General features: G+C 43.3%; 1 protein-coding gene across 4 annotated transcripts in view; it reads left to right on the top strand.

The window, feature by feature from the left end:
• IPO9 (importin 9) overlaps positions 1 to 16,828 on the top strand; it is a 49,830-nt gene extending 33,002 nt beyond the window's left edge. For 3 of the 4 annotated variants that reach the window (XM_003264550.3, XM_030818662.1, XM_030818663.1), the window contains exons 14-24: positions 1,724 to 1,883; positions 6,634 to 6,860; positions 8,550 to 8,698; positions 9,495 to 9,623; positions 10,468 to 10,743; positions 11,041 to 11,207; positions 12,701 to 12,834; positions 14,119 to 14,241; positions 14,702 to 14,806; positions 15,022 to 15,098; positions 15,812 to 16,828. In XM_003264550.3, the coding sequence (XP_003264598.1) occupies positions 1,724 to 1,883; positions 6,634 to 6,860; positions 8,550 to 8,698; positions 9,495 to 9,623; positions 10,468 to 10,743; positions 11,041 to 11,207; positions 12,701 to 12,834; positions 14,119 to 14,241; positions 14,702 to 14,806; positions 15,022 to 15,098; positions 15,812 to 15,922 (1,658 nt within the window). In that variant the 3' untranslated portion in view covers positions 15,923 to 16,828. The remainder of the gene's footprint in view (positions 1 to 1,723; positions 1,884 to 6,633; positions 6,861 to 8,549; positions 8,699 to 9,494; positions 9,624 to 10,467; positions 10,744 to 11,040; positions 11,208 to 12,700; positions 12,835 to 14,118; positions 14,242 to 14,701; positions 14,807 to 15,021; positions 15,099 to 15,811) is intronic. The other variant, XM_030818661.1, reaches the window with a different exon arrangement.
• The last annotated feature ends 2,682 nt before the right edge of the window (positions 16,829 to 19,510 follow it).

Genomic DNA, 19,510 nt, shown 5'->3' with positions numbered 1-19,510 from the left:
CTGAATAAGAATAGTCTCTCCTCAGCAGCTTATAGTAAACAAGGGTAGTAATCCTTACATTAGTGGCTAGACTATCAAACGAAATATATAACATGTAAGAACACTAAAGACAGAATTACTGTGGCACAGAGATAGTTAGAATTGCTTCAGCCTAAGAGATGAATTAGGTAATGCAAGGAGGTGAGTATGTTGGCTTGCAATATGAACAAGGCAGAGAGCTGGGAGAGTAAGATGTAAGTTGCTAAGGAGGCATGTGTACTTGAGTTTGGAAACCATAAAGGGAAATCATAGGTAATGCTAGAGTCACTGATCTTAGGGAGCCTTGAATAGCATGATGACTAAGGTAATCTTTATTTGGTGGGCTATGGAATTCATTGACAGATTTTAAATAGAAGAATGACATGATCAGAGCTATAATTTATGTTTTAAGAGTGATCCAAGGCTGTATGCAGTGGCTCATGCCTGTAATCCCAGCACTTTGGGAGGTCGAGCCGAGTGGATTGCTTGAGTTCAGGAGTTCAAGTCCAGCCTGGCCAACATGGTGAAACCCCGTGTCTACTAAAAATACAAAAATTAGCCAGGCGTGGTGGCACGCACCTATAATCCCAGCTGCTCGGGAGGCTGAGGCAGGAGAATCGCTCGAACCCGGGAAGCAGAGGTTACAGTGAGCTGAGATTGTGCCACTACACTCCAGCCTGGGCGACAGAACAAGACTCCATCTCAAAAAAAAAAGAGTGATCCAAAAGTGGGAATAAACTAGCAATGGAGATGGCAATTTAGAAGATCAAGCGGGCTGGGTACCATGGCTCACACCTGTAATCCCAGCACTTTTGGAGGCCAAGGCAGGCAGATCACCTAAGGTCAGGAGTTCGAGACCAGCCTGACCAACATGGAGAAACCCCATCTCTACTAAAAATACAAAATTAGCTGGGCGTGGTGGCGCATGCCTGTAATCCCAGCTACTGGGGAGGCTGAGGCAGGGGAATCGCTTGAACCAGGGAGGTGGAGGTTGTGGTGAGCCGAGATCGCACTATTGCACTCCAGCCTAGGCAACAAGAATGAAACTCCATCTCAAAAAAAAAAAAAAACATTAGCTAGTAGTACAGGTAAGGAATAATGAGAGCTGGGGGTGAGGACTGGGGTGTTAAAGTCTTCTTAGTCTAATAATATTCAAGATCTACTTTGCTCAGAAGAGACAAGGGAAAACTGGGAAATTGATTTTGTACCACAGGTCACACATTTGCTTTCATCATACAAGGTTATGCTTTTTCTCTCAAATAAGTTGTACATATTATGTAGCATCTATTTACTTCTAAAAATTGAGGAATGGAGGGCCAGGCGTGGTGGCTCATGCCTATAATCCCAGCACTTTGGGAGGCCGAGGCAGGCAGATCACTTGAGGTCCAGAGTTTGAGACCAGCCTGGCCAACATGGCAAAATGCCATCTCTACTAAAAATACAAAAAATTAGCCGGGCGTGGTGGCAGGCGCCTGTGATCCCAGCTACTTAGGAGGCTGAGGCAGGACAATTGCTTGAACCCAGGGGGACGGAGGTTGCAGTGAGCCGAGATCACGCCATTGCACGCCAACCTGGGTGACAGAGTAAGACTCCATCTCAAAAAAAAAAAACAAAAAAAAAATTGAGGAATGGATGTGGGAAAGAGAAAGAACAAGTAAAAGGAATTTTCATTTTCCAGCCCCTAATTGTTCTGTCTTTCTCCCAGTGTCTCCTTTCCTCTTGGGCCGGGCACTTTGGGCTGCCAGTCGGTTCACTGTTGCTATGTCCCCTGAACTGATCCAGCAGTTCCTACAGGCAACAGTTAGTGGTCTTCACGAGACACAGCCCCCATCAGTTCGAATTTCTGCAGTGAGAGCCATCTGGGGGTGAGTATGCTACCCTAGGGTGATAATTATCTTAAGGGAAAGTTGCTCAGGTTAGATATACCAAATCAGTTTTCCAGTGTATTATGTTGCTTGGAAATCCCTGCTAATGATCTCCTTCAGGGTGAATGTTGGAAGGACAGGGAAAGAAACCATGCTAGAGACATGGCTTTTATGAGTCCAGAAGATGTCCTGTTCCTTTCTGCTCCTCTTCCTCTTTAAATTCGCTGCAGTTCTGGAATCATCTAGGCAACTCCCTTTCTCTCAATGGTGAAGAACCTGAGGTTTGGAGAGAAAAATGTTTTGCACAGGGTTGCACAATTAATGAATGATAGAAGCAGGATTAGAGTCCACATCATTTTGTTGGTTGATTATATTAGAAACCAAATCTGGGATAATGTGGCCTAGAAACACCGCTTGTTTTTTCCCAGTTTTACCTATCTTTTTTAAGGCTAGTGTTACTAATGGATCAAAAGTCATTTATTTATATTCCTACGCAGACTAGAAGGACCATTGTTGTTTTAAGGACTATCTTAAACTTAAACATCTCAACTGAATCCTAAAACTACCAACACAAAATTTATTTTCTGTGTGCCTGCCCTGTCTTATCTTTTGAGGCAGAGGAGTATCTTTTGAGATGCCGTGTGTTATATGTCATTAGAAAGCATTCAAGAACTGCCTGTTTTAATTAAATGGTTAATGTTATGACCATAAACACAGTCCCATCTTTTTCTGCTTCAATCTAGGTGAAGCAGATCTTTGGCTCTAAAATAATTAAAAGTATCATCTTAAGAGGCAAACTAAGTATAGCTTTTTCAGAAAGCTCTAAGACTATTGTGAATGTCTGAGAAGAGAGAGCCCTAACCTGCTTAAGGCATGAATGTTATTTTAAGGGTTTTTCTGAGTTTGTACCTGTGGTCACTGCCAGTATAGCTTCTGACCTTTGTGAAACTTGATTTCATTGGAGAATTATCCACTTTGTGTTGTGATTTTATGGAAATGTTTGCAGCTGCAAGCTGTGAGAGGAGTTTGGTATGAATGTGAAAGTACTTTGGGTAAAATGAGCCCATTACTTTCCAGAGTGTTTTAGGTAGACAGCAGTACCTATCAGGCATACTTACCAACATTGATTCTCTCTGGGGGAGATTAGAGTACAAACAGCTTTCATTCTCTGTTATATATATAAAATATTTTGTTTGTTTGTTTATTTCAACAAGTTTGTATTACTTTTATAATCAGAAGAACTGTGAAGAAAACTTTTATTTTTAATGTTCATATCTCTTGGACCACATGGGTAGTGGTTTAATGGTTTTCTTGAGAGATGTAACAGATATCTCTGTAGGATGACAAAAGCTGTGGATATGCGGGCCAGAGAAATGGACTCTCATATGTTTACAAAATTTTATATTCATTGTCAAACACTGGATTCCTTGAAGCCTATCTGTGGATCCGGATTAAGAACTGTCCTATGAATGGATCATTAGCTATCTTTCTTTCAGTCAAGAGTTTCTCTTTGGTCATTTCCTATTTAGTTTACCAGCCAATTGCAAACTGGCTTATGTCCCTGTCACACTATTGGAACTATTTTTCTTTTTTTTTTTTTTTTCTCAGACGGAGTCTTGCTGTCTGTCGCCCAGGCTGGAGTGCAGTGGCGCAATCTCGGCTCACCACAACCTCTGCCTCCTGGGTTCAAGCAATTCTCCTGCTTCAGCCTCCCCAGCAGCTGGGATTACAGGCATGTGCCACCACACCCAGCTAATTTTGTATTTTTAGTAGAGACAGGGTTTCTCCATGTTGGTCAGGCTGGTCTCAAACTCCTGACCTCAGGTGATCCACCCGCCCCCACCTCCCAAAGTGCTGGGATTACAGACATGAGCCACTGCGCCCGGCCTGCAGCTGTCTTTTCTAATGTCACTAGTAACCTTTTAATGATCAGCATTCCACCGTTGCTTTTCTTTTTTTCCTTAGCCCCAGTTTTAATTTATTCCTTCATGTCATAGTTTATGTATCATTGCAAACTCCCTTAAATAATCTCTGAAACAAGATACCGATTGACAAATAATTATACTTGTTTCACATTTTTCAACTCAAATTTATGTCAGACTTTCTCCTGAACTACAAACTAATGTATCCATTGCTTACTATCCATACCAGGATGGATATCTTTAAAGTACCTGAAAATCAACACATTTACTACTAAGCTTACCATTTATCACCTTCAGGCCTGTCCTACCTGTATTTTCTTTTTTATTAAAGGTAGAAATCTTGTAACTTTAGATCTTGAACTTAAAGATCTTGTATTCCCTGTTTTAATGAAAGGTAGAGATCCGAGATATTTGCCTTTTAGATCTTGGTTCCTTGGCCTCTCATCTCTTCCTTCCCGTCTTCCCCTGCTACTACCCTGATTGTACTCTCTACTTCTCTTCCTTGAATTAATGCAGCAGCTTCCTGGTTGTCTGCAGCCTCACACTTCTGCAGTCCATATTATTTGAGCTGTCAAGTTGATCTTTCTAAAATAGAAAACTGATTTTATTGCTCCTGCTGTTAAAATCACTCATGGCAGCCGGGCACACTCATGCCTGTAATCCCAGCACTTTGGGAGGCCGAGGTGGGTGGATCACAAGGTCAGGAGATTGAAACCATCCTGGCCAACATGGTGAAACCCCATCTCTACTAAAAATACAAAAAAAAAAAAAATTAGCTGGGTGCACGCCTGTAGTCCCAGCTACTCAGGAGGCTGAGGCAGGAGAATCACTTGAACCCGGGAGGTGGAGGTTGCAGTGAGCCGAGATCATGGCACTGCACTCCAGCCTGGCAACAGAGCAAGACTCCATCTCAAAAAAAAAAAAAAAAAAAAATTCATGGCTCCCAGTTGTTCTCTTCAAACTTGAGATAGAGGTACTTCAGAAGAAAGTCATATTATGTCAGGCAGTATAGGAAGCCACAGTATATATATATAATATTTTCATGGGACGTCAGTTTTCCCTGGAGACTTTAGGGTAAAGAGAAGATTAGGTGTTAGGAGTAACACAAGTTAAAGAAACACCGACTTCCACAATAAAGTCCAACCTCTTTTAGCATGGCATTTAAGATCCAATATGATGTAGATAGATGATGCAAACTCTGTGATCTACCATACTGTACAGCTTCAAGTTCATTAGAGGGGCAAAGTAACTATAAACCCTTAGAAGTGGGAAGACTTAAAATATAATAATAATAAAATTTTTTTAAAAAAAGAAGTGGGAAATGGAGAGAGGGAGAGGACAGATAAATGCGGGTCGAGGGATGGATCCAAAAGCTAGTCTAAGGAGTTGAGAGCTGACCAAAGCCAGGTTCCACATCAGCTCTTTAGGAGAAGTTTGGTCAGAGCAGGGTAGTATTGGAATCAAACATTATGAACCAAAAATCAAAAAGTCTGTGGACAGATCTGAGATTAAAGCCCACAGTTTCACTGGTCATTGTGGATCTTTGAAAGCCGACACAAATAATACGGTTATAAGACATTTTTAAAATAAAGCATTTAAGTTAAAAACCATTTATTGGCCGGGCGCAGTGGCTCACGCCTGTAATCTCAGCACTTTGGGAGGCCAAGGCAGGCAGATCACCTGAGGTCAGGAGTACAAGACCACCCTAGCCAACATGGTGAAACCCCATCTCTACTAAAAATACAAAAATTAGCTGGGCATGATGGCGGGTGCCTGTATTCCCAGTATTCCCAGTATTCCTAGCTACTCAGGAGGCTGAGGCAAGAGAATCACTTTAACCTCAGAGGCGAAGGTTGCAGGGAGCCGAGATCGTGCCACTGCACTCCAGCCTGGGGAACAGAGTGAGACTCCGTCTCAAAACAAAGAAAAAAGAAAGAAAGAAAAACAACTTATTGAATACTGCTAAATGCCTTGTTTCTGTACTAGGTTCTTTTAACATAGAGAAACAATGTTTTTATTGTTTTAACTTATTGCCATTCTAAAGATAAACAAAAGTAAAGACTCAGACAATTTTTGTTGTTGTTGTGTTTTTGTGTTTTTGTTTGAGACAGTCTCACTCTGTCACCCAGGCTGGAGTGCAGTGGCATGATCTCGGCTCACTGCACCCTCCGCCTCCCAGGTTCAAATGATTCTCATGGCTCAGCCTCTTGAGTATCTGAGATTACAGGTGCGCAACACCATGCCTAGCTAATTTTTGCATTTTTAGTAGAGACAGTGTTTTGTCATGTTGGCCAGGCTGGTCTGGAACTCCTGACCTCAGGTGATCCACCTGCCTTGGCCCCCCAAAGTGCTGGGATCACAGGTGTGAGCCACCGTGCCTGGTCCTAGACAATGTATTTTTAACAATTGTGTCATATTGGACATGGTAAGCAACATTCAGTAAATATTTGTTGATTGAAAAGAGGCTAATACAGTAAAACTATAGAGGGAACTTTAAATCCTACAGCTAATAGGCTGATTTTGAAAGTGTACATAAAATGTTTATATAAATTAAGCTTGTTTCAGGATGCAAAAAAAAAAAAAAACCTCAAGAAAAAAAGCAGAAGTTTTTAAAGAAAATAGCAAAAGTCAAAGAAATAAATTACAGAACATAGAAATGGTGGTGTTGATGTTTATATAATACATCCAGAAAGAAATAGAAACTTAAACCTAACTTTAGAATTAGCTTTATAAAGCTACACATACAAATGCTATAATATGTGAGATTGATTGGGAAAACCAGGAATTGAATTTTTTTAAATAATTCTTGCTTATCTATCTCTCTCTAGTTATTGTGACCAACTGAAAGTCTCAGAGAGTACCCACGTGCTCCAGCCCTTCCTCCCCAGCATCCTTGATGGCTTAATTCACCTAGCAGCCCAGTTCAGCTCAGAGGTCCTCAACCTGGTGATGGAGACCCTGTGCATCGTTTGTACAGTAGACCCCGAATTCACAGCAAGCATGGAAAGCAAAATCTGCCCCTTCACCATCGCCATTTTCCTAAAGTACAGTAATGGTATGCTGCCAGGGAGGATGTGTTATGAGGGGCACCAAAGAAAAGGTGGTGGCTGGTGAATTTAAATGAAAGATTCCCTAGGTCTGGTCTTAGCTATGAAGCTATGGCTTTAACATCGTAAGCAAAGAATCTGGCTTTCAATTAGCAAAAAATAGAATTGTGCTGTAAATGTAGCAGCATTGAAAAATAGAGTACCTATTTCTGTAACACTTACTCTCTATTAAGGACTTAGGGATAAAGATAATAAATAAAGGGCTAATAAGCAAGAGACATAATTCAGAACTTTGATGATAGAATAGGAAATTGGGCAAATGAAAAGCCTCCTAAAAGAAAAGGGCTAGGACTATAATTTAGAAAAGGAGATACTAAAGAAAGATACATGTAAAAGTTTATAAACAAAGGTATTCACTAGATATTTTTTACAGTAGTAAAAATTTGGAAATTATAAAAAGACATTAGTTAATTATATCCATAAAATGAAATACTGTGCAGCCATTAAAAATCAAGCTTAAAAGGAATATCTAAAACCATGGGAAAGAGCTTACATTATAATAAATGAAAAGATACTTTTCCCCAAAAATCCATAGAATATGCTCCCAAGTTTTGATTTTTCTTTTAGAAAAGCATGTATGTATAGATAGGTATGTTTAAAAAAAAAAATACATCAAAATGTTGAGTGTTTAGGTGGTGGAATTACAGGTGTTTTCATTATTTTCTGCATTTTAAGTCTTTTTTTCCTGTAGTGAATGTATTTATTAATACCTTATTACTAGTAAAATATTAAGGATTTTTTTTTTAAAGAGAGAGCTCCAATATTGAAGCTCAGAAAGATGTACAGGATAAGGATTATTTATATAATGTGATATACTGCACATGTTATTTGATAGCTTTTTCACTGAAAAATGTGTACTGAGGAGCTTTCCACATTGTGTTCTTGGATGTATCTCATTCTTTTCAGCCATTACTAATATTCCATAAAATGGGTATATCATAATTTACCCATTCTGTTAATGGACATCTAGGGTATTCCCAATTTTTTTCTATTACAAACAATGCTGCAGTGATATTTTAAGGTATAGTTTAATGCACATTGCCTATATTTTTCCATACTAAATAGAGGAGGATGTTTTGTTCTATAGATAAAGAAGATTGAGCTAAAGTTCCCTTTCTTCATAAGGCTCTGCTTTTTAGGAGTTTTGCCTTTTGCTCCAGAAGTAGCTTTGAGAGTTCTTCATGTCTACCATGGCTACCCCATAGGAGATATGTATGATTTCTCTCATGCATCAAAGTCAGTGTTTTGGCAATTTTTGCAACTTTCATGTCTTCTTAAAGTATCAGTTGGGCTTTTTTATTTTTATTTTTTTAAGCATTTGGTTTTATAACGTAGGTTTCACAAGAATAAAGACTTTAAAGATTTTTCTCTAGAAAAAGCCATACTTTGTTTTAGGAGTAGCTGTTAATGACTAGTCCCTACTTTAATGAAGCCATATAAAGTGTACCTCTTGGAGATTTAGGATCTCTCCTGTTCTTTCAGGTTATTCATGTGGCCCCACTAGGTCCCAGGTATGTGATAAGTAATCAATGCAGAAGTTGTTAACTTAGGTTAGGGCCAAACAACAGGCATCATTAAGTGAGAAGCAGATGCAGACCATCAGGCAGGGGGATTCCGTGTTGCCTTATCCACTTCAGATCCCGTCGTCGCCTCACTGGCTCAGGACATCTTCAAGGAGCTGTCCCAGATTGAAGCCTGTCAGGGCCCAATGCAAATGAGGCTGATTCCCACTCTGGTCAGCATAATGCAGGCCCCAGCAGACAAGATTCCTGCAGGGCTTTGTGCGGTAAGTGGCTGTGTGTGTGTGTGTGTGTGTGTGAGATCTACGAGTGCCACCCACAGATGCATCTAGCTGACAAGAACCTAATAGCGTTAGAGATTCATGGAGTGATTTTGCTGAGCTCTTTTGCCCGCAAGGACAGTGGGTGATTCTCTGAAGCTTTAAGAAAATGGCTTGGCTTGGCGCGGTGGCTCATGCCTGTAATCGCAGCACTTTGGGAGGCCGAGGTGGGTGGGACACAAGGTCAGGAGTTTGAGACCAGCCTGGCCAATATGGTGAAACCCTGTCTCTACTAAAAATACAAAAATTAGCCGGGCGTGGTGGCAGGCACCTGCAGTACCAGCCACTCAGGAAGTTGAGGCAAGAGAATCACTTGAACCCAGGAGGCAGAGGTTGCAGTGAGCGGAGATCGCGCCACTGCACTCCAGCCTAGATGACAGAGCGAGACTCTGCCTCAAAAAGAAAGAAAGAAAGAAAGAAAATGGCTCTTCTTGTTCCAGCGGTACCCTCAGTGAATTGAACAGAGTGCTACCATTACACAGTGCCACTAAGTATGTCACCTGGTTATCCAATCCACTACCATGTACTACTGCCCACCCCTATGGCTAATCAATTAGTAAGCTATTATGAGGAGGCTGAGAGCACTACCCATTTAATTATTCCTTTTATTTTGGAAACTTGCCTTTCATTAATAAGCTTTCTCTGGGTTGCTATGTAATACCCATCCAGGAAGGATCTTGGTTGTTGGGCACCCCCCAACCCCAGAGGCAATTCTGACTTTTCTTTTTCTTCTCTCTTTCAGACAGCCATTGATATCCTGACAACAGTAGTACGAAATACAAAGCCTCCCCTTTCCCAGCTTCTCATCTGCCAAGCTTTCCCTGCTGTGGCACAGTGTACCCTTCACACAGATGACAATGCCACCATGCAGGTATCCGAGACATGGAGAGTAGAAGAGGGGAGATAGCTCCCCAGCCATGGGCTTATACTATGCTGAGAAATCTGACATGGTTTTATGCTTTTGAAATACGGAATTCTCAACTCCATATTTACTTAGCAGATTCAGGAAGAGTTCAGGCTGCAAAAGCCAAGCATTTCTGGTGCTTTGGAGCATGTTACAGTTTTTAAAAATATGGATACCAAGCACCCTGCCCATCTGTATTGGGTATTGCTACTGTGAAAGAGATTACAGACATCTAGACTTGGGGCCATAAGGAAGTCTTTCTGCATATTTCTTCTAGTAATAAAGTCAGCAGAGTAATGGGCCTCTAGAGAGGGGAAACAGTGCCTGTTTCTTGGGTGAATTGGTTACCTTTTCAGGTGTGTGCTACTGTGATTGATTAGAAAGGTTATAGGAACTTGCCAGTGAATATTGATCAGCTTGGAAATCCCTAGGCAAATAGTGGTTTGTGTAAGATCTATATAAAGACCTATAGCATCCCCAGTTATTGCAACATTGTAAGCATATTTTTTTAGTACCAGAGGTAGACCTTTATGATTAAAATTCATTTTGCTTGGCTATTGTCCCTGTGATTAAAAATATATATATACACATTTGTGAGATAGCTGATTAGGTAAAGGGGGAATTATGTAATGCATGTCTATGTCTGTAACAGTAAATTCCTGACTCCAGTGGTATGAGCCCACCACAAACATTATAGATTCACAGCTTTTATGAGGCATAGGCCTCTGGGAACATTTGTTTATACAGACTGAGGGCCTTCTGGCATCTGTCCCTTGATTACTAATCTTGCTTGCCACCCCTGTCTCCCCAGAATGGCGGAGAGTGCTTGCGGGCCTACGTGTCAGTGACCCTGGAACAAGTAGCCCAGTGGCATGATGAGCAGGGCCACAATGGACTGTGGTATGTGATGCAAGTGGTGAGCCAGCTCCTGGACCCCCGCACCTCAGAGTTCACTGCGGCCTTTGTGGGCCGCCTTGTTTCCACCCTCATCTCCAAGGCAGGGCGGGAACTCGGGGAGAATCTAGACCAGATTCTTCGTGCCATCCTCAGTAAGATGCAGCAGGCAGAGACGCTCAGTGTCATGCAGGTAAGAGAACAGTGGGGAGTGGGCTTCCTACTCCCTGGCTGATAGAAATGAAAATTAGTATTTTGGTCCTGAGTTATTTTACCCTCTTACTAGCCTTGTAGGACAGTTAAGTAAAATGGGACCTGTCTGATCTGTTTGGCCTAAGAAACATGGACAAGGAAGTCTCCCATGTTTTCTTGTCCTGTGGATAATACCCTCAGTGTAGACTCTATTTCTTATCTGACTGGCCAGTTCCCTTTCATCTCCTATGTCTCTGAAATTGATTTCCCTGAAGCAAATGTCCTTATTTTCTCCTAGTCCCTGATCATGGTGTTCGCTCATCTGGTGCACACTCAGCTAGAACCTCTCTTGGAGTTCCTGTGTAGCCTCCCAGGACCTACTGGCAAACCTGCTCTAGAGTTTGTGATGGCTGAGTGGACAAGCCGACAGCACCTGTTCTATGGACAGTATGAAGGCAAAGTCAGGTAGAACCCCATCTTTCTTTTCTGGGCATTCTGCCACCACTCATATTTCTTTTTTTTTTTTTTTTTTTTTTTTTGAGACAGAGTCTCGCTCTGTCGCCCAGGCTGGAGTGCAGTGGCACAATCTTGGCTCACTGCAACCTCCACCTCCTAGGTTCAAGCAATTCTCCTGCCTCAGCCTTCCGAATATTACACACATGCACCACCATACCCAGCGAATTCTTTTTTTTTTTTTTTTTTTTGTATTTTTAGTAGAGAGAGGGTTTCACCATGTTGGCCAGGCTGGTCTTGAACTCCTGACCTCAAGTGATCCGCCCACCTGGGCCTCCCAAAGTGCTGGGATTACAGGTGTGAGCCACTGCTCCTGACCCATATTTCTTTTTTTTCCTGATTTGCTCCATTGATTTTTGTTTGACATTTCAAATGGCTCTCTGTATTCCCTTTTCCCTGTCTTTCTTTATTGCTAATGCACATATGTGAATAGCTGCCATCTTGAAATCCCCAAAAGACAGTCAACAGAGGTAGACTATATATTTCTGATCTCTGTTTACAAGAGATCACTTCTGTACCACAGACTTCACACAGCTAAGTGCTGCTAGTGGCTTATTTTCCTTTATAAGCCCAAGCCTTGGCCAGGCACAGTGGCTCACACCTATAATCCCAGCACTTTAGGAGGCTGAGGCAAGCAGATCACTGAAGGTCAGGAGTTCAAGACCAGCCTGGCCAACATGGTGAAACCCTGTCTCTACTATAAATACAAAAAATAGCTGGATGTGGTTGTGGGTGCCTATAATCCCAGCTATTCGGGAGGCTAAGGCAGGAGAATCACTTGAACCAAGGAGGCAGATCACGCCATTGCACTCCAGCTTGGGCGACGAGCGAAACTGTCTCAAAAAACTAAAAAACCCAATCTTCTAACCCTGGCTTCCTAACTTTTTATCCTGGACTTCTATACCACTGATTCTTATCACCTTGTTGCACCTTACAATATGGTGCAATCTTAGCTTTGTTCAAGAAGAACAGGTCACCTGTAATCGAGCACTTTGAAAGACTGAGGTGGGCGAATTGCTTGAGACCCACCCGGGCAACATGGTGAAACCTGTCTCTACCAGAAAAATACAAAAATTAGCCAGGCGTGGTGGCACGTGCCTATAGTCCCAGCTACTTGGGAGGCTGAGGTGGGAGGATCACCTGAACCCGGGGAGGTCAAGGCTGCAGTGAACCATGATCACACCACTGCACTCAGCCTGGGTGACAGAATGAGACCCTATCTCAAAAACAACAGCAACAACAACAACAACAAAAGAACAGATCTCATTAGACTATCTCATGAACTCTAAAATCTCATTTTCAGCTGAACTCTCTTAGCTCTCCTAATTAGTTGTTAATGGAATTTTCACTATCAAATAGAGGGTCTTAGGACATAATTGCTTATCTCCTTGAAATGAACTCTAGATGGGCGGCTGATCGGCCTTTTTTTGGATCTTCCTTGCCAGCTCTGTGGCACTCTGTAAGCTGCTCCAGCATGGCATCAATGCAGATGACAAACGGCTACAGGATATCCGTGTGAAGGGAGAGGAGATCTACAGCATGGATGAGGGCATCCGCACCCGCTCTAAGTCAGCCAAAAGTGGGTGCTGCTGCGATTCCTCCAATCCTCTCCCTATAAGAAGGGGCTAAGGATACCTGGGTGAAGGGAAGGAATGCACTGTGGTGTATATTTTTAAAACAATTGTTGGTGATGGGTTTGATAAGAAGCAGAAAATTTAGGTAAAAGGGATCAGAACATATGGTTTCTTCCTGTTGTGGAAAATGGACAAAAATAGGCCGGGCGTGGTGGCTCACGCCTGTAATCCCAGCACTTGATGGGAGGCCAGAGCGGATGGATCACTTGAAGTCAGGAGTTTGAGACCAGCCTGACCAATGTGGTGAAATCCCGTCTCTACTAAAAATACAAAAATTAGCCAGGCGTGGTGGCGGGCGCCTGTAATCCCAGCTACTTGGGAGGCTGAGGCAGGAGAATCACTTGAACCTGGGAGGCAGAGGTTGCGGTGAGCCAAGATCGTGCCACTGCATTCCAGCCTGGACAACAAAGCGAGACTCCGTCTCAAAAAAAAAAAAAAAAAAAATGCAGGCGCGGTGGCTCACACCTGTAATCCCAGCACTTTGGGAGGCCGAGGCGGGTGGATCACCTGAGGCTGGGAGTTCGAGACCAGCCTGACCAACATGGAGAAACCCCGTCTGTACTAAAAATACAAAGTTAGCCAGGCATGGTGGCGCATGCCTGTAATCCCAGCTACTCGGGAGGCTGAGGCAGGAGAATCGCTTGAACCCGGGAGGCAGAGGTTGCAGTGAGCCAAGATCACGCCATTGCACTCCAGCCTGGGCAACAAGAGCGAAACTCTGTCTGAAGGGAAAAAAAAGACAAAAATAGTCTCAGGTACCAAGCATCCCAGCTTCCAGCTTCATTCAGAAGCTTGGGCACTGATAGTCAGCATGTCTTTGTTACTGAGTTGCCTTTGGCCTGTAACTCCAATGATTTGCAGGTAGGGAGTATAGAGCTGCTATCTTTAATGTAGATTTATAATTACCTCCACTGTCTCTCAAATTGTAAGTCATTGGGACTGGAATACTGGCTCTATACAGTTCCCTGGTTTCAGAGCTTTATTACTAACAAGACTCTATCTCCTTTAATCCCTGAACTCTCATCTCTCCCATCTTCTGAACTGTTACAATACCAAACAGAATAAAGTTATTTAACTTTAAATCACTCTTTGGAGACTGGATCTAGTCAGGGACAGTGAAAGTTTGAGGGGTGGTGAACTCTGGTGAGTGGCACTGAGGAGAGGATGGGGATACTTCCAGAAGTAAGTTCAGTGACACTCTGACTTGAAGCCTTTTTCTTCCTTCCCAGACCCAGAACGCTGGACAAACATTCCTTTGCTGGTCAAGATCCTAAAGCTGATCATCAACGAGCTCTCCAACGTCATGGAGGCTAATGCCGCTCGCCAGGCCACTCCTGCAGAGTGGAGTCAAGGTGCACCAGGCCCTTACTCCCAGGAGACTTTTAGCCTGGCAGATCAAGTTACAAATTGTCAAATTATCAACTTGGTTTGTTGAGTCACTAATTGAAAAAAAAAAGTTGATGGAATGGCTGCTCTGTGGCTGGCACCATGCTAGGCACTAGGCATGTAGAGCTGCTTCTCCAGTCTGCCATATGAAATCTTACAGAGGCTCGGGTGGGAGGCAGCCAGGAGGCAAGCTAACATAGCCCTTCGTTGGTTTGATTCTTCTTAAGAGCCCCTCAACCCTTATATCTCCAGGTTCTTTCATTGAGACTAACCAGGAGGGTTTGGCCATTTCTGGTTCTCTTTCACTGGGGACTACAAGCCACATTGCAGAAGCCTTTGGGGCCCTTCTATTCTGGCCTATTTGGATTTGGGGAGGGAAAATGCATGAATGTGCTCTAGCTCTAGCTGCTTTTCATCTCCAAGTAGATGACTCCAATGATATGTGGGAGGACCAGGAGGAGGAAGAGGAGGAGGAGGAGGATGGTTTAGCTGGCCAACTTTTATCTGACATTCTTGCTACAAGTAAATATGGTAAGCTGTTTGATAAGAGGACAGCCATGGTAAATACCTTTTCTTTACACACTGATACCAAGAATGGGGTACCCAAGAAAGGGGAGAGGTGGGCCCACAGGGACATTTCTTGGGCTTTTGCACCTTCCGCCTCAGTCATGTGGTAGTATATCACCACTCAGGGCCTGATCATGGGCCTTTGTCCTGACCCGCCCTGTGTTGGCTATGTCTAACAGAGGAGGATTACTACGAGGATGATGAGGAAGATGACCCTGATGCCCTGAAGGATCCTCTCTATCAGATTGATCTGCAGGTGAGGGTGTCCAGAGATGTCTTGGAAATGACAATGTCCCAGGCCATGGAAACAGGAATATGGGCTCAAATCCATTTATAGCCAGGCATGGTGGCTCATGCCTGTAATCCCAACACTTTGGGAGGTCAAGGCGGGAGGATTGCTTAAGCCCAGGAGTTCAAGACCAGTCTGAGCAATGCAGGGACACCCTGTCTCTACAAATAATTTAAAAATTATCTGGGCATAATGGCACACCCCTGTGGTCCCAGCTACTCGGGAGGCTGAGGTGGGAGGATCGCTTGAGGCCAAGAGGTCAAGGCTGCAGTGAGCTGTGATCATACCACTGCACTTGAGCCTGGGCGAGAAAGCAAGACCCTGTGTTCAAAAAAAAAAAAATCCATTTATAATTTAACATGGGAGCCTCATGGGAAAGAGTTCCTGTCTTGTTGAGTGGTCCAGGGTTTTGGATGGGCTGGAACTTTGCACTTGATGTGTTGTAATTCATCTTCTAGAGGCTATGTTGTGAAGGTCCTTGGGGTGATACAGCCTTGGGAAAATGTTGTTTCCCTGTGGATTACCTAAACTAGATCCAAGAACATGAAAGACCATCCCTCAGGGAGCTGGCATTTGTCTAAAAACCAGCATTCCCTGTGCCATTTGATTGTGGTTCTTGCTCCACTGCAAATGGGTGACTTGCAACGTCTCACTAATGCCACTCTTACTCTTTCCTCCAGGCATATCTCACAGATTTCCTCTGCCAGTTTGCTCAGCAGCCCTGCTACATAATGTTTTCAGGCCACCTTAATGACAACGAGAGGCGAGTTCTACAGACCATTGGCATCTAAAAAGGGGAGGCTTTCTACATTTGCCCCTTCTGGCCCAGCCGCAAACCATTTTGCAGCCCTCACTGGCCTTGAGATGCACTTTCTTCTCAACCTAAAGTGGCATCTTGACCCTTGGCCCTTGGCCTCGGCAGTGACACTGATGACAATTCAGACCAGGCTCACCAGTGCCGTCACTTAGGAATGCTGGAACAAAGGACATTTCTCAAAGTTCCACTGAAGACATCCCATCTCTAGAACCTTTTTTCTCCCCAACTCTACCCCCACCTCTGTTCCTAGAGCCCTCTGCTGGCGAGTCCAGAAACATTATTGCCCAGAAGGATTATGTGTTTATGGATTATTTTGCCCCGCCTCAGGAGCACAGGAAGTCACTACCATTTATATTCTAAAACAGACCTATCTATGTTCATAGGACTTCTGATGTGTTCAGATAGGAATCTTCGTGAGCGATCATTATGCTTTGTGCCCTGGACCACTGCTGCTCTGGGTTCTCAGGAGGAACAGGCAGGAGCAGCTTCATTCTAAGCCTTTCCAGTGACCTCAGCCTTGCTTCTCTTCTACAACACTAAGGCTCCTCTGTCAGAGGAGGTCGTCTTGTTTTTGCCTCATTGCATGACATAACCCTTCCCCTCAAGCTGTTCCTATATATACATGCACACACAAAATAAGCCAGACAGATGGCAATTTGATCTTCCTTTTTTAGAAGAAAAAAAAAATGGGGAAAAGGGATTTTTTTTAAATCCACCTGACCCAACTATATTTAATATGCCTCTCCCACACATTACCACAGAGTCTGATATTCAAAGGTTATCCCCTTTCCCTCAGGAAGCCTCTAAAGTGGTTAAGTTGTAGCCCTCAAATTTGCAACATGTATTTTTCTAGGACAGTAAAGTAATCTTTACAAATGAATTTAGTTGCATGGTATAAGGTGTCTCAGCACCTGTTTGCCTTCTATTCCCTTTAGAAGGTAAGTAAAAGTAATGGGGGAAAGGATTAGGTGGAGCCTGTCTAAACATTCTAGTGTGTCTTGGCAAACATAGCCTGAAATGATTCTTAAAGAACTGGCATTGTTTAATCAAATATTTTTAAAGGAGATTCCTTAATTGGGAAGTTTAGTCTGTTTGGGGTTCAAAGAGTAAATGAGGATTAGAAAATCATGGAGAGGCTGGGTGCGGTGGCTAACCCCTGTAATCCCAGTGCTTTGGGAGGCTGAGATAGGCAGATCACTTGAGGTCAGGAGTTTGAGGCTAGCCTGGCCAACACAGTGAAACCCGCGTTTCTACTAAAAATACAAAAATTAGCTGGGCATGGTGGTGCATGCCTGTAATCCCAGTTAACTTGAGATGCTGAGGCAGGAGAATTGCTTGAACTTGGGAAGCAGAGGTTGCAGTGAACTGATATCATACCATTGCATTCCAGGGCAAGACTCAATCACACGCACACACAGACACACACACAAAAATCACGGGGAGAAAGATGAAACCTGTGTTCCCCTTTTTTTGGTAGTGCCCACATCTGGTGCCCCATTTTTAATAGCCACAGAATATTTCTTTAGATTGATATTCTTACAAAGAAGAAATAGAATATAGGCTGGGCGCGGTGCGTCACACCTGTAATCCCAGCACTTTCGGAGGCCGAAGCCAGCGGATCACCAGAGGTCAGGAGTTCAAGACCAGCCTGACCAACATGATGAAATCCTGTCTCTACTAAAAATACAAAAATTAGCCAGGCGTGGTGGCATGCACTTGTAATCCCAGCTACTCGGGAGGCTGAGACAGGAGAATCGCTTGAACCTGGGAGGCAGAGGTTGCAGTAAGCCAAGATCGCACCATTGCACTACAGCCTGGGCAACAAGAGGAGCAAAACTGTCTCAAAAAAAAAAAAGAGAAAGAATATAAAGTGAATCTGAATCTCCACTCAAGGGGATGTCCCCAAGGATATTGTAGCTAGTAATGTCTTCATGCCACTAGGTGTCCCCAGTGTTCAACCTCCATGACTGAGATTGGAAGAAGTAGAGTTAAAAGTTTTTACTACCTTTGAGAAGCCTGTGGGCATGTTCACAGTCGTCCCCTGCCAGCCAGGTTCTGAGGCTAACTGCTTGTGCCCCTGCTGCTTCTCCACATGGCATTGTGGGAGTTGCTGGTACTGGGAAAATGATGGCAGATCTGACCAAGTGGTGCTCAGAAAACTACCCTCAGCCTTGCAGACTCCATAGTTTATCGCAAGGCAGTGCCAGTCGGATTTGGTGCTAAAGGCGTAAGGCCAAGTCGGCCTCTGATTTTGGCACAAAAGAATGATCTCATGCCAGTAGCATTGAACTGCTGAGCTTGGGAAGGCTTAAGGCTGCCACACATAGAATGATGGGGGTCCCTCTGGGTCTGCTAATTAGACAAACATTCTATATCTAGTGCCAAAAGTGGTCCTAAATCCTTTGGCAAGGGTCCTTTCTGCTCTTACGCTGATTTGGGGGAGGACTGGGCATCCTGCCTCAGGAGAACTTGAGTCCTGAGGAAAGGGCCCTAGTATCACTTAAGGGCTACCCCTGGCTAACAGATACTCGGCTGTGGGTGAGAGCAGAAGGTCTTGGACCCCTCGATGTGCAGGTACTTAATTGTGTTTCCAGTGCATTTTCATATACATTATCCCATTTAACCTTTATAACAGGTTCACAGAGTGGATATTCCCATTCTGTTGAGAAAAAGAGTGGAGAGACTGTGTCCAGTGTCAGCAGGAAGAAAAAAGATCTGTTGGAGGCCAGTGCGTGTTGACAGAAACTCTAGACCATATTTTGTCTCCTGTCTTTGGCCAAAGAGAACTAGCTTCAGTCTGAAAAGGGCAGGGCTAAGTGGTTACAAGGAACTAAAAAGTTCAAGGTAAGACAAATGAGGTAAAAATAAAAAAGAGCACTTAGCTGCTCTGAGACATTTTAGTCTCCTGACTCTGGTAAACAGCAGCTGGGGCACCAAGGGGTTCCCAGGAGTTTGTCGAGCTTTTATTGGAGTGAACCAAAAGGAAAATTGAAGGAACGCTATAAGACTGAAAAGAAGTTAAAACCCTAGGAAGGAAGCTGATAACACAAGTTTACAGTCATACAAGTGACATTGATTTGGGAGAATGAACCTACAACAAATGACCCAAAAGCACCTAAATAAGAGTGATGAGAGTTTAACAGACATTCATTATGGACTTAAGAGAAAATGATGCTAAACTGGCCTTAGAGTCTTCTTTAATTTTGTTAACTAGGTAAAATAATCTGGACATTTTAGTCAAAGCATTAGAGAGAGAGAGAAGTTGGTAACTGACCACTCACTAACAGACTATAAATTCACCCACTGTGGGTTGACCTGGTAAGTTCCCCCAGGGCTGTGTCCTTGGCCGCTCCTTGGATATTAGTGACAGATGATTTTTTTTATGCCTTACCCATTCCACAAAAGAATTTGAAGCCATTTACAAAAGAGATACTACTAGTAAATTAGGAATGCTGATCAAATTTTTAGATAATAAGAAACCTTTAGGAAGGATGACAATTTAGAATCCAAATTTAGGATCCAAACAAATACCATTACAACCTATAAAAATGAGCAGAATCTA

Source organism: Nomascus leucogenys, chromosome 9 (genome assembly GCF_006542625.1).
Source record: "Nomascus leucogenys isolate Asia chromosome 9, Asia_NLE_v1, whole genome shotgun sequence".
NCBI classification, from domain to species: domain Eukaryota; kingdom Metazoa; phylum Chordata; class Mammalia; order Primates; family Hylobatidae; genus Nomascus; species Nomascus leucogenys.
Note: the sequence above shows the minus strand (reverse complement) of the source record. Positions and strands in the feature narration are given on the sequence as shown.